Source organism: Nylanderia fulva, unplaced genomic scaffold (genome assembly GCF_048542155.1).
Source record: "Nylanderia fulva isolate GAGA-0341 unplaced genomic scaffold, ASM4854215v1 Scaffold11, whole genome shotgun sequence".
NCBI lineage: Eukaryota > Metazoa > Arthropoda > Insecta > Hymenoptera > Formicidae > Nylanderia > Nylanderia fulva.
Window position 1 is genome coordinate 3,814,735 of NW_028189302.1, and position 14,893 is coordinate 3,829,627.

Sequence of the window (14,893 nt, forward strand, 5' to 3'; positions counted from 1 at the left end):
CTCTATCTTCTCTTTTTTTTTCTCGCTCTTTGTGTCCCCGGGTTCGAAACACGCCTCGAAGATTAGGATAAATGCTCCTGGAGCGACGACGGAACGCGCAGTTTACGCTCCTAGTAAATCGAACGATAAATTGATCGCTCGCGCCATCGTAAAGCTTTGCTCGTGCGCCGACGAAATGAGAACACATGGTCCCCATGCGAGATACAGCGCGGTTAATAGAGAATACTCTTTATTTTTTTAGGTATTATTTCTCGGGAGAAAGAAAAATTTTAATGGCAAACCATATTTTCAGTCTTGAATACAGAACGCATTGTCAGGAAACTATTATATATATATATATATATATAATCGCATAAAGCAAAAATGACAGCAGCGAAATATAAAGAATGCATTTTTTTTCTTTTCAGGAGATTGGAGATATTCCACGGAGGAATAGGAAAATATTAAGAAAAGTGTTCGTGCGAAACGCGTATAGGTCGAGAACTTAAACGAGATTTTCGCGCGCGAAAAATCGTTTCCCGTTTCCGTATATAAATTAATTAATCGATGAGAAAGTGTAAACACTCGGCGATAAAGTATAGTAGAACCGCGATGAATCGCGTTGTGCCGTGAAAACAGTGCGCACGAGGAGAGAGAGAGAGAGAGAGGATCGATCTTAAAACTGCAAGCGTCGTCAAATGGAGTCCCTTCCGGATCACGAGGATGCGTTTGAATCCACGAACACATGTTGGTGAAATGATCGTGTGCGTGGTGTATCGTGGATGCTGCAGCGATTTCTAAGAAGCAATTGCCCAAGACTAAGATGTACCCCGCGCCGGCGAGACATCCCGCCGCTCCCGTAAGTACACTCGCATCTCTTTCTTCTTTTTTTTTTCCCCTCCGCAAGCGAAGAAATCAATAGTGCCATTCATGACGTACCTAAAAGCTCGGAGCGTGTAAAAAGTTGAATACATCGATAAGAAAAACGAGAAACTTCATAGAATCTGAATAAATGAATACATAAGCGCTTTATTTATATTGTTCACTTTAATCCGACGATTTTATTTTTTAAAGCGCATTGAATCATGCTATTAATAATGCGATAATTGCGGGCATTCATCAATTTTACACGCAGAGAATTTTCTCTTAAAATTTACCCTGAAAATCATGGTAATCATGCGGAGACTAAATGGTATTGGAAGAATTTTATGTTTCTTCGATTAATATTTATCAGAATAAAAAAATATTAAATATTAAATGTACATAGTAAAATTAATCGAACATATTTTATATTTTATTGTGGTAGATATTAATATTTTTATTGTGATAAATAGTAATCGGAGAAGGTCTTATAACATTCTTTCAATATACATATATATTGTGTTCCACGATTATTATATGATTTTCAGGATAAATTCTGTCTGTGTGCGTTTGAATTTCTGTCGTGAATTTCCCGGGAGCTACTATAGTAATTCTTCGTTTACGCTGTTATTCTCAACATTTTTATTTAGCGTTATCCATTATAACGAGCGTCAAAGGGTAATATAGTGTAATTACCGCTCGGGCACGAGCGAGAAAGTGTGTGAGAGAGAGAGAGGGACGAAAGAGCACGTGGGAGTCGAGCCGACTCGTTCTCGCACTTCGCGTTACTAATTCGAAGAATGTTTGATTGTTCCTCGCATACGTCCCTCTCTTCTCTCTCTCTCTCTCTTTCTGCCACCTCCGCTCGTGCCGCTCTTTTTACCAGCATAATTTCACGCGTCGCACAAGCTCAAAGTTCCTTACGACGAAACGAGACCACCGGCGAATTTGCTGACATACAGACATAGTGAGAAAGAGAGAGAGAGAAAGAGACGGAGGCGGCCGTTAGAAATTGTGAGGATTATTTATAGAGCCCGCAAGTCAACGTACAACAATTGCCGTTCATAGAACCGGCCAATGGGCGATATGTGGGCACCACTCGTTTGCTTATTGACGCTGATGTGGCGCCGCTCTGCTCAAGGGGGCACAAAGTGACTCGATCGTTTCTTCGACGAGTGCACTCGAATAACGCGCCGTAATATTCATCTTAATACTACCGCGCGCGAAACGCGATCTATCGATAATTATCGCGGTGACTAATGATGGAAGGACGTTTAATTGACCCGAGCAGGAGAGAAGAATCGCGAAAAGTTAAGCGTCGTTAATGAGCCCGATCATTTCTCCGCGAGCACTTGTGTCTCTGGGGACGATGATACATACGATGATTGTACTCCTCTTAACTCATCCTCACGCGAAACTGCTGATAATTATCTCGGCGATTAATAGAATGACATAATTGACCCGGGAGAAGTCGCATATAATCTTTTCTTCTCGATCATTTCTTTTCTTTTTTTACGAGTATTCGCGAGATGTATGTCAATTGACGGTATATATACCGTATTTAAGATCTCGTGTAAGACTAAAAAAATATGTAAAATTATATAAATAATAATTATTATTTATAAAATTTGGTGATAAATAATGAAAATGTATTTGTTTATCGTGCAATTTTACACTTAATATACTTACGTAATTTTGTATATTTTTTTTTTTTACGCAGCGAACAACTGACAATATATTATCGTAGTTGACTATTAAACATAATTGAGCTGAGAAAACGAAGTTAGACATCGTTACCGAAAGTTATTATTTAATTCGGGAAACTAATTGGGAGATGCATTGCGTGCCGTTAAAAGAAATTTAAGCCAGTCTTGCATTACGATTAAGTATAGTGTCTTTCGCTTCCGCGCCGTTGGAAGGGCGTCTTCTTTCTGCCCGGTAATAGCGCATTATTAGCGAGCCTTTTAATGGAAATGAGTGGAAATTAACTGTCATTAGAGCCGTGATATAGATTTCGCGTAATAACGTTGCGAAGAAAGCGATAACACTGTCGCTATTAATAGCGGGACGCATAATCAAGCGTAATCGTCGTGGCACATGATCGACTATTTACGCGCGGTCATTTGACGGTTATTTATTACGTTCTTCTCTCTCTCTCTCTCTCTCTCTCTGCGGTCGAGAGATGCGGCCGACGAATGTCCGAGAGATGAAGGCTTTCGTGCTTTATTAATGTACGACGTAAGGCGGATTTGTCATAAATGGATGACTCGGCGTAAGAAAAAAAATGTAAATGTCATATCTTTATAATTATTACCGCGTTGAAAAAATTTTGATATATCGCGGCAAGATCAGAAAAAATTTAGATATTTAGAATAAAGGTGCCGGTTATTCTTTTTCCTCTACCTCTTACAATTAGTAGATATATTAATTATTCAAAAAAAGAAAACTTTTTCCGTATAAATGTAATTTTTTTTATCGTCTCTTTTTGACATACCCTCGTTTTTATCTCGTCTGACAGCTGATTGTCGGTATGGCAAGAAATTTCTAGACGCGCGGTAGAAATTCCTCGCTTGCCAAAAGCAAATAAACGAATGCACGCTGGCGAGCGTTACGCTCGTAATTCTGTAACCCGGATCCTCTTCGCGGCAAGGATAATAAAAGGTGAAATAGTTATACGCGAGAGTCGTTAAGACGTGCGTCTAGAAAACTGTAAAAAGCGAGAACATTGGAAAGGAAGGTATTCCGGAGAGAGTATCGGGAAAAAGAGATCCGGGGAACAGCTCTTTCCCCGCAATTCCCCGTTGCGATAGATAGAAAAAAAAGGTGGAGAATTACTTACTCGTGGCGCAGTACGTGTACAATGTTTCAATAACAAATGATAGAACGAATACTTAATGGTTTTTATATATATATATATATGTGTGATTCTACTTTTCCCGTATTTATTCAATTTTTGACGCGTTAAGAATAAATTTCAATCTCGCAGAAAAACAGTCATCTAGGAGGATGACCCTCTCGCGACGTTTATAATCCGATCGAATCGCGACGATTTCGCTCTCTGAAATAAAAGAGGAAACGCGTGCGGCACGTTCCACGATCTTGTCAGCTGTCACTCGCGCGAGTGTATTCGGAACTATTCGCACTCTCAGTCATGTCCGTCGTTAAGAATTAAAAAAAAAAAAAAAAAAAAAAAAGAATTTATGGTAGAGGATCGCAATTAATAATGGCGAACTGGGTGAACGTCCCTGCCTCTCTCCGCTTACGTCTTTGATTAATAGTTATCTCTCGTGTCGCGGGCGTGCATTAGAAGTTAAGCGAACAAAAGCGCGAGAGAGGACATTGCGAACGAGCGCTCGCAGCAGCAGTAGCAGCGGTGCCTCTGCCGCGACGATATAGTTTGCGCAAATGTAGGAAGTAATATCGTGGACAACAAGAGAAAGAGAGGGAGAGAGAAAGAGAGCCTCGCGACGCGCTCTTTGCAAAATGCGTCTGGCTGAGCGCGGGGGCGGCACCGAGAGCGGGACAAAGGGACGCCGCTTTGTTTCGTCGTCTCTTTCTTCTCTCTTCCCCCTCGCTCGTTCTTTCTCTTTCTCTCCTCTCGGTCCTATCCTTCCCGCGCCCTTTCGTGTCGGTTCGCCGTGTCGTTTCGTGCTCCAGATTCCGCGGATTCTACGCGCCTCGCCCTCTCATAGAGAGATTGCCCGCGCTGAATTTTATATCAAAAATCTCGCCGTTTATTGCTTTATTGTCTTCTCGTGTATAGAGGAAAGATGGGAATTGTGTTCTTAAATTACATGATTTGACTTGGCAGTTTATCATCATTATTATATACGCACTTTTTTATTCCGATCTCTATGCATATATCGAAATATCTCTTAATCTAAAAGGATGTTATATACGTATTTATTTATATATTTGTATTGTATATTTATGAGAGAGAAAAAGATAGTATTTCTGATAGCTGCGATACATATATACACACGTGTTGACTCTTGCCTGCATTATTGAAAATTGTTTATAAATGCCATATAAAACATATACAGATATGAGTGATGAACTTTTTTAATAGTCAGCAGAGTAAACGATCTATTGGTTGCAAGATTGGTTTTGTGAATGCCTGTAACAGAAAAATATCGAAAGGAGGAATATTCGGGAAGAGAAAGAATTAACTGAAAAAAATTACTCGGATACGACACGGCCCCCGAATATTGTTTGGAGGGACGACTCTGCATTCGCGCGGCGATTGAAGAATTACGTTGTAATTGGTCGAATAAAAAATTGGGATTGCCACATGAAAATGATCTGCCCGTCGGTCGGTCGTGAGCTTTTTCCGCGTATCGGGGGACGGAAAAAATTTGCCGATGACAATCGCTAATCAAATCGTTCGGCGACTAATTGTTCGCCGAATGGCTCGTCCGAATTGGTACGAAGAGCGAAAATTGAAAATGTTCGCCGGAGGCTTCGTTGTGCTTTGAAAGAGAGAAAAGTCAGGCTAGACGGAACTATTCACGGGAACAAATTGCATAGGCGGAATAAAAAAAAAAGAGACAAACGTAAGGAAACTCCTTTTAGCGGGAAAAAGAGAGTTTTGCTAGAAATTTAATAAAGCTGACTCGAAATATATATAATTGTTATTCGAGCATTAATATGATCAAAAAATTATCTCTCTTAATATTACACATTTAATTATTTTTTCACGCTTTAAGTAATTAGATTTTTCTCTATTTTTTTTTTATTCTATTTTAATTAATAAACAAACGCGCCGCATAAACGCGCCGTGATATTAAGGAAACGCACATATATATATATTTAATGTTATTTCACATTAAACTTAGTTTGTAGAATTTAAGAGGATACGGCGCGCGAGATATAGAAGAGAGTGTTATAAAAATATATTCTCATTTTCGTATCAACCTTTCGCGATTTATGTAACAAGCTCATGCCAACGTTGAAAACCCTCTAAAACCCCCCACGGCACGGGTCGGTCTTTCTCGGCGCGTTTTACTTCCTCTCTCTTTCTCTCTCTCTCGGAATAATGGAAACGCTCCAAAGTTTTTATGGCCACTCTCGCTTCTTCCTTGTCGCGAAATACACCGAAATTCTTCTTTCTCCTTTTACGGTCCCAGGATCATAATTCGGTCCTCGCGTGCACCGGCAGGCAAAGTGTAGAAAAGACATTGACCGATTTTAAGATGTTTTCAGAACTACCGTAAAATACTAACTCCGTTTGCGGGTATTAAGCGCACGTAACGTTGTTCGTCAAAACTTTGTTGGAATACGACTGCGAAATTTATTCACGATGCATTTGTCACTTATATACTTACGTGACAATCGATACATTTTCGAAAGTGCAATTACCACTTTCCGCCCGATTTCTTTAACATAAAAAAAAAAAAGACGATCGTAATTAGAATAATTAAAAAGAAAAAAATCGATAAATTAAATCGCCATATTAAATGCGTCGATCTTTCATTCTTTATTCTCTTTTTTTTTTCTTCGTGTTCGAAACGAGTTGCCAGCCGAGTAAGAGCGATTCGTCGTCCGATGAAAAGTGCCTGGAGTGATTAATTGTAGGGATTAATTAATAGCGCGGGAAGGCAAGAAACGACGCGCGGTTTCCTCTGATTAATCCGTCACGTGGGTGTGTGCGGGATTTCGCGAAATCGTAATCAGACGAATGGTCCTTTTCACCACTGCGGATAATGGACTATGATACATCGAAAGAGGGATTCTGTTCATCTCGTCCTCTCTATCCCATTGTTTGACCCCGGCCGTAAATACACGTTATATCGCCGACGCTCTCGGCTCTGAAGAGAGTAACCGCTTCTTCAAGCGTTTCGAATTGCACGACCTCGTCGCGATTGCACGATCTCTCATATTTGAAAAAGAACGATTTTCTGCTTTACATTTTATATATACAAGCGGACCGTCGTGTCATTTTGTCTTCTCGTCGCATTAGTCGTAAAACAATAATCGAATCCTAATTAATTGAAACTATATCGCACGCTTTACTTATCAATTTTATATAGATTTTTTATATTCTTTTTCAATTAAAAGACATGCAAATTAAAATATTTATATACTATTGAATTATTAATTGAAACTGTATATTGCATGCTTTACTTATAAATTTTTTTTAAATTATAAAAGACATAAAAATTAAAATATCTGGATACTATTAAAATTACATATATTTTAAAAATTAATTTTTTTAAAGAACACTATATTACGAAAATGTAAAAATGTTGCTAATAGCGGAGCACAGCGTTCTCGTATATCAATACTTTATTATAGTTGTAAATTCGTCGGGAACTAATTACTCATTTCCCTCCGCGTATTTGGAAGAGATACTTGGTGCGTTTAAGATTAAAGGGAGGTCGCGGATGAGAGATAGAGAGGAAGCAAAGCCGTTCGGGGTCTCGTAATTGGTGAGTTTTAGCGGCATAATTCCCATCCATCCGCGGCGCAGGGGCGTATCGCTCCGGCCTATGGCTTTTTAAGCGTCGGTCCACGTTGTCCATTGGGGTAGTCGAGTCCGCTTTCCACCACACACATACACACAAATATACATACACGTACACAGTCCTCTTTCTCGTTGTGTATACGGGGCTGCGGGGGTATACCGAGCTTTACTCGGCTGTTGGGATCCGTTAGGCTCCGGAGTTTGAGGGTAAGAACGGTATGACAAGCATTTGATGAGGGGACCAACGCCGCCCACTGAAATCCCAAGCGGTTCTCATCCCGCGTTTCCGAAAATTACCCCACGCCACTAAACGTTGCCAGACGCGCCTCTCGTATTTAACGCGCGAAATGCCAAGCTATTTTCCGTCACACACGATGTCTCGTCCTCAGTATTCCGATCGATCGACAACCAGCTTTACATCGGGCCACACAATGCCCATATCGTTACGTAATACAAAGATTGTGTGCATAGGTATAGCAATATATAGCGAGGCAGTGAGCATTATATGTCCAAGTATAAACGTTCCATTATCTTCAATCGCTCGCGCAATTAAAAAGAAAGAAAAGTTTGACATTTCGAAGAAAAAAACTCGAAATAATTGCTATTAAAATGATCTAACGATCTAAAAATAACCGAGTGTGTCTCCGCTATTAGAAAGATACGGAACACCACGGAAGAATCGCAATCGATAGCGAATCAACTCTCGAAGGCGCGTTATCGTAAACGCGATCGGCCCGTCCAAGGTGGCCGCCTTATCGCTGCCGGAGTTTTTTTATTGCTCGACTTTTATTGTTCCTCCGCACATGAAGGAAAGAGCGGTCGCGCGCGCGCGCTTGGAATGTGTCTTTGCTTTCCAAGAGTAAGATTGATCACCACTGCCAACTGTGTCGGAGATGGTCGCAACACTCTTGCCACACACCGAGGAAAGGAGAAGGAGTTACCGAGTGTCCCCAACGCGAGAGTGGCTCTCAGAGACTCGCTCTTCTCCCTCTGGCTAGTGGTAGCACATTAGTTCGTTGACGCGCCCTGTGCTCGAGGTTGGGAAACCCTGGCGGGATCTTGTTCAACATTTACATTTACATTTACATGTCGAACGGGGATCGACCCTCGGCCAGCCTCGTTAAAGGACAAGAGAGAGAGAGAGAGAGGGGACCAGAAACATATAGACGTACGGAATGACTATCACTGCCGTCGCTCTCGCACGTCGAATCGTCGTCGTATATCGCGAATCATACCGATCGATCGAAAGAACAGCCGAACGCTGTGTATCGGAATGCTAGCGGCTGCCTCATAGCGGTTTCAATTAGCCGGAAATTTCATTAGCTGCTTATTCGATCAGGTAGTTGCTGTAGGGTGAACGGTCAATCGGTAATTAACCGCTCGAATCGCAAACTTTGACTTTATACATTGTAATATCGAACGAGCTTTATCAGCGCGGTTATCTCGCATCTCTGAAACGAGATATAAATAATCGAAGAATAGTGCGTATCATTTTGCCTTCGCAATCGTCTTGCGACGCACAACTTCGAGAGGGAAGGACATTTCGAGTTCGATACGGTTAAACGAATGAGGCGAAATTTAAGTTATCGATTAATAAATGCGAAAATTAATTTTTGCGAAGCGAGATATAAAATTGAGGTGCGAGATGAGGTGAGAGATCCTATGTTGATCGAGCTTTTGCGACGGAGAAGATTGCTCGCTCGAAATAATATATCCCTTGGAAGAACGCTTGTCGTGATTCGATAAGTGAAATCTTGGGAGATTTATTTTACCTTGATCGCGATTCTTATAGATTCCTCGATTCCTCACGGCAAAAATAGACAAATAGAAACGACTGTGGCTTTTTCTTATCGATTTGTATACGCGTACTTTTGTTGTGTCTCGCGACTTTATGTACATACAAACTTAATTCGAAACTACACTTTAAGTACAAGAATTCGCTCTTTGCCATAGTTATTTCATTCTTCTTCTTTAATTATACTTCGCGGGACTGAACTTTTTCATTCTATTTTCTCGTCTCTATAGTCCAACGCGGTAAATAACCAACTTGTATATATTGTTTTCTCGACACGTTTCGATATTTTTATCTTATTTAATTCTCTCACCATTATGGCTCTATTAAGGGTTAAGTTATTTTTTTTTTTTTATTTCAGACAAATTAAAAAATAAAACTTGGTGGATATTTATTAATATTTAAAAAAAAAATACAAACTTAATTTTTACCTCCCACTTTAGAAAAGTGTAACTCCTCAAACAGCGATATAAAAATGCCCCCTTAATTTTCGCCAAAGAATCATCACCAAAAAAGTTTCGCACTTATTTAGATACACCCTGTACATGCGAGGGAAAAAAAGGTTAATGCATAGGAAACAGAAAGAACTCGAATATCTACTCGACTCTACGAAAAGTTGAGTTTTTCGCCAGGCGGAGCGAGCGATCACTTCCGAGCGAAGGTTTGAGAAAACGAACAGGTGATACACGTCCCGTTGCTCTCATGTGGATAAAACGATTATCGTTCTCACGAAGGCAGCGTATATAAGACCGGGCGGAGGAAAGGTTGCGATGCGCAAGAGCTGGGCTGGCGAGCGAGCCGAGCTACCCCCTCTTTTGGGGGGCTCTGGGGGATGCGCGCGCGCGCGCGGCGGGGAAAAGAAGGGAGAGAAAAAGACCGACTTCCTTGTAGACTATAAACGGTTTCACCCCTCGCGTGACGAAGGCATTTACCGAAGGCGCGGTATCGTCCACGTGGAGAGAAGGACGATCGAAGCCACTCTCTCTCGTGGCTCCGGCTGGTACAAGCAAGTTCTTAACCATCCCGTCAGATGGCCACTCCGGGGATCGCCGATCTCGCTGGTGCACATCCCCAGCAGACGGTCCCTCCATCCCTATGCCTGTCTTTTCCTCCTCCAGCGTATTCCATTCGTACCGAAAGTCTGCGAGCAAAGCGTCAATTTTATTGCCCGAGACGTTCTTTTTTATCTCGTTCATCCCTCTGAGAGATCCCCCAGCTCGCGATCAACGTAGACAAGAATTCTCAGGCAGGGTGTCTAGCGGTCAGGGAAATCTGGATACCGGTCATTGTCAGGGAAAAGAGGAGAGTCGGGAAATTTTAATATTTATCTGGATTTTTTCACATTCTACAATTGTCTCAATTATGTGAAATTTTTTATTAAACGAATGTAAACTTTTCCTTGACTCCCAGCATGCTAATTTTCTGTGTTGTTAAAGTCGATTCTACATCTACAGCGTGTTCGTTAATTTATATTTTCTTCGTCGTGTTATTATTTTATTTCAATGATTATTTAAATAGTTTACAGTGACATGTTGTTTCAATTATCGTACATAATGCAGATTGTATAATTGATTTAAATTTTTGTTTCTTAACTTCCGGACTTTTTCATTGTCGACAAAAATATCTTCTATCTAATATAAGGATTTCATGATTTAACATTTAATTGATTTATCATATAGATATAAATTTGTAAAAAATAATACTAAAAATTCGGGAAAAGAAATTAATTTCTGGTCTTGGAAAATCTGCAAAAGTCAGGGAATTTTTTTCATCGAGTCTGCTGGACACCCTGTTCTCCAGCGTATTCCGTTTGTACCGAAAGTCTGCGAGCAAAGCGTCAATTTTATTGCTCGAGACGTTCTTTTTTATCTCGTTCATCCCCCTGAGAGATTTCCCAGCTCGCGATGAACGCAGGCAAGAATTCTCTGGCCTCCGGACAGTGCGCGAATCGATCTTGGGTAAATTACGTTCTTATAAATATTCTGTATTGTGTTACCAAATATTTCGTTGGAATTCATCTCGCCACGAAGGCTCATGAATTATTTAAACCGACGACACCCCCATCCCCATCGGGGAAGACGATGGGAAGCCCGGGGATCGTCGAGGATTTTCTGAGAAAGCCGCGACTTTTGGCACCAATTTCTATCCCCGTTATACATCCTTCCGTTCTTCCTCTCTCCATCTCTTTTGCTCTTCTTCCTCTCTTTATTCGAGCGCTTGACAAATGCCCTTTCGCGAAGGACGAGTCTTGTTTTAGCGGTGCGCAGATTAAGGAGGAAGAAGCAAAAACCCCAGGGGTAACGTCCATTGTGTCGTACAATAGCACGTGTATTTGAAATACGCGCAAAATACGCACCTGTGTGTATGCACACACATTTACATATTGTATATACGGCGGTACCGAAAATGACACATCCCTCACGTGCATCACGTGCTACGAAGCGTCTGAAGCGCGCGAGTGGAATATGTCTCGATCCTTTCCTTCTCCGTCTTATTGTGTCGGCACCGAGAGAGAGAGAGAGACCGTCCGTACAACCTATAATATAATCGGCAATATATATATACCGGTGGGATGGGAAACTCGTAATGCCCGACGTGTACGTGCGCCGGACCATCGTTGCGACACGGACGAGAGGTTACGCGACGGAATGAGAAGCGAAATCATGTTACACGAGGTGTCCCAGAGAATCGTCGATTGTTCCTTCGAGAGAATAACGGCCGCAAATTAAATAAAAAAGTCTTTAATCGCGTAAATCCGAATCGATTTTTTCCCCGACAAAAATTTATAATCATAATTATATATTTTTAATCATTATTCGCAATATTTAACGTCTGTTATATAATAGACGGATCTAGATTTAAAGATAAATCCAGACGTGAGTATTAATATAAATGTATTACATATGTATAATAATCTCTCTATTTTGAATTAAATTTAAGATTTATTTTTTGTTTTTTTTTTTTTTTTTTGCAACGCTAATAATAATCGACTCAATTAGCGCGAGTATTTTCGACTGTCGAGAATTACCGGGCGTGTCGGGGAAGAAAAATGACAGCGCGGGGGCGAATTCTTTCTCCCTCGGGTTGCTTCTTTTTCGGCTGCCAGTCATTATTGTAACGGAGGATCGGGGCATCTATTCAAAGTATACGCACGCTTTTGCGCGCACCAAGAATTTCACCACGTGGTCTTTCCTGCTCTCTCCGCGCCCTATGGTGTCCCTTCTGTTAGTTCACCCCTCGGTTTGTGTGCTCGTCCCGCTTTCCGCTTTACCCTCCTAATATGGACGGCGAAGGACATTTGTTAGCGTTCTCGCTACGCGCCGACGTTGATCGAGCACGCGTACACCCTTAAAATCTGCTCCGAAATCTCTAACTGCGCCTATCCTAAACGGATTTTACGGACGGACGTACGAAAACTCGCCTGACGATAATTTCCCCTTCGTCGATTTTATCGTTACTCGAATGAAAGTCTTTGATCACCGAAAGGATGCATGCGGAGCATTCAAATTTCAATGGAGGTAATTTGAATTGGATTTAGAAACTTTATATTTATTAATAGTTATACATTACATTTACGAGTTACGTGTAATCTAAAATACATAATAAATATATGTATATAATGATAAATAATACAATTAAATAAATAAGCGTATAAACTTATATATAAAATAATAAGTAATTCAATTTATGTTACTTTCAAATAAGAATACATGATAACTTTTGGGATTTATATACGACATATATCTACGAATAAAATTAAGGATTAAATTTTTATTAGGCAATGCAAATAATTATATATATATATATTTTTTTTTTAAGTACATATTTCTGAATTAACACGAAAAGATTTAATTGATTTCCTCGTTCAGCACTTTGCCTCTTAAATATTCGCTCTTTCTCTCTCTAACGTGACGAGGCTAAAATACTAATATATCAATATCGGCAAAGCATCGATTTACTCGGATACTATCGAGATATATCCTAAGCGTCTTTACTGCGCGAATCTCGTGGAATCCGGTTAGTTCTATGATGCGCCTAGAATTGCGCGTTTGCGAGAGGATCGTGATTCTATTAATTAATAATGGTGATTAATGAAATGAATGCCGCCGACATACACCGGCAATAATATCGAACGCGCCTAGTCGCTTCAGGCGAGCGCGATTAGCTACGACTCCATGCTTCAAGCTTATATATAGCGATTATCTATTCTCTCCTATAACTCCAGGGGTTAATAAGACCGCTTCGAATTTAATTTATCGAAGTAGAATCAGAGCGCCAGCTGTCTGCGCTTTTTCAATCGATTGTCTTGTGTGATGCTCGTCGTCGTTTTTGCCCCGGTCGTCTTTCAATTATATTTGATACGAATTTTTTGTCCTTCCGAGCCGACCAATCGAGACTTAATTATGTTATACAGCGGCACGGAACGTATGAAATAATTACACCGCTGTATCTCGTAAAGTTCCTATTTCTTCTCGTCGCGAAAAACTTGTTCGCCATTTGGACGCGTACAACAAACCGTAATCCCCGAACCCTGGGTTCGCTTCAAACGATCCTCGTTTCTTCCTCCTTCGCTCGCTGGTATTCACTTTTTGCGCCATAACGAACGATTACTTCTCGCTCAACCTCCTCCTCTCGCTGCATCATCTCCTTTCTCGTCGCTTTTAATGGCCGTTTATGCGCGTAATCGGCAGATCCGCGCGCTCTTTCGATGATGATGCTCGCTCTCATTATTTGCACAGGATGCGCGTCGTCCCCCGCACACATAAATTTCCTTCATCGCTCGTTGTTCGATGCACGCGCGTGCATCGGCGAGCCGATGTTTATTCAACTGCAGCTGCGTCAGCGAGCCGCCAGACTCGGAGCTGTATCACGCTGCGTTACTCTTACGTTAAGTGTATAGTTTGACCTATACTCCGAAAACTCGAACGTTTATTCTTCATTAGGTACACCCCTATAAAATTCAACGGCAATTAACCAAACTCTTGTAGAAATTATTTGCAAAATGTAGAATGGAATATTAAAAAACGACGCAAATGCACACTACAAAAAATATGCAATTTTACATCTTTTTTATGTAATATATTTTACATATTTTTTTACGGTGCATAGAGAGAATTTTCTTTTAGAATTTAAAATAAAAATTTTAATATTTACCGCAATAAGATATAAAAATATGTTCCGATTAATAATTCACCATGTATATATATTAATATTTTTTATTGTGCTAAATATTAGTAAGAGAAACTCTTATAAAAATTCCTCCAATACCATATATTGTCTCACGATTACCACGATTTTCAGGATAAATTCTAAGAGAAAATTCTCGCCGTGTATAAGAAAAAAAAAATGAAAGCTTTATATTATGTAATACAAAAGTAACTTTGAAATAATTTGACAAAGAAAAAAGAACTGCGCGAAACGCGATGCGGATGTGAAAGATAATTGTGGATGAGTAAAAGAATGAAAGTAAAATAAACAATACGATGATGAAACGCAGTATATGAAAGAAGATTCATTTAAGATCCGCTCTTGTTTTCGATGTATTTACAACCAAATCGACGAGGAGAACACAGGGTGGGAGGACGATTTATATCCGATGGCGTGTTCGCTTCTCGTGGAAGCTCGCAGGAGAGGTTCCCGCTTACGTCATCCGATCTTTGGGTCCCGACTCGGGAGAGAGAGAGAGAGAGAGAGAGAGGGTGCCCTCCAAAGACCTATTACCTTATTTACGATTCGCACGGCCATTATCTCCTGGCAACAAAGTGAACCAGCCGGTTTTTCGATACTATCCGCGCGCG

General features: G+C 40.6%; 1 protein-coding gene across 6 annotated transcripts in view; it reads left to right on the forward strand.

Annotated features, from left to right (window-relative positions):
* Window positions 1-14,893, forward strand: part of gro (TLE family member transcriptional corepressor groucho) — a 71,811-nt gene that overhangs the window by 15,789 nt on the left and 41,129 nt on the right. For all 6 annotated transcript variants that reach the window (XM_085486535.1, XM_085486537.1, XM_085486530.1 and 3 more), the window contains exon 2: window positions 408-838. In XM_085486535.1, the coding sequence (XP_085342661.1) occupies window positions 803-838 (36 nt within the window). In that variant the 5' untranslated portion in view covers window positions 408-802. The remainder of the gene's footprint in view (window positions 1-407; window positions 839-14,893) is intronic.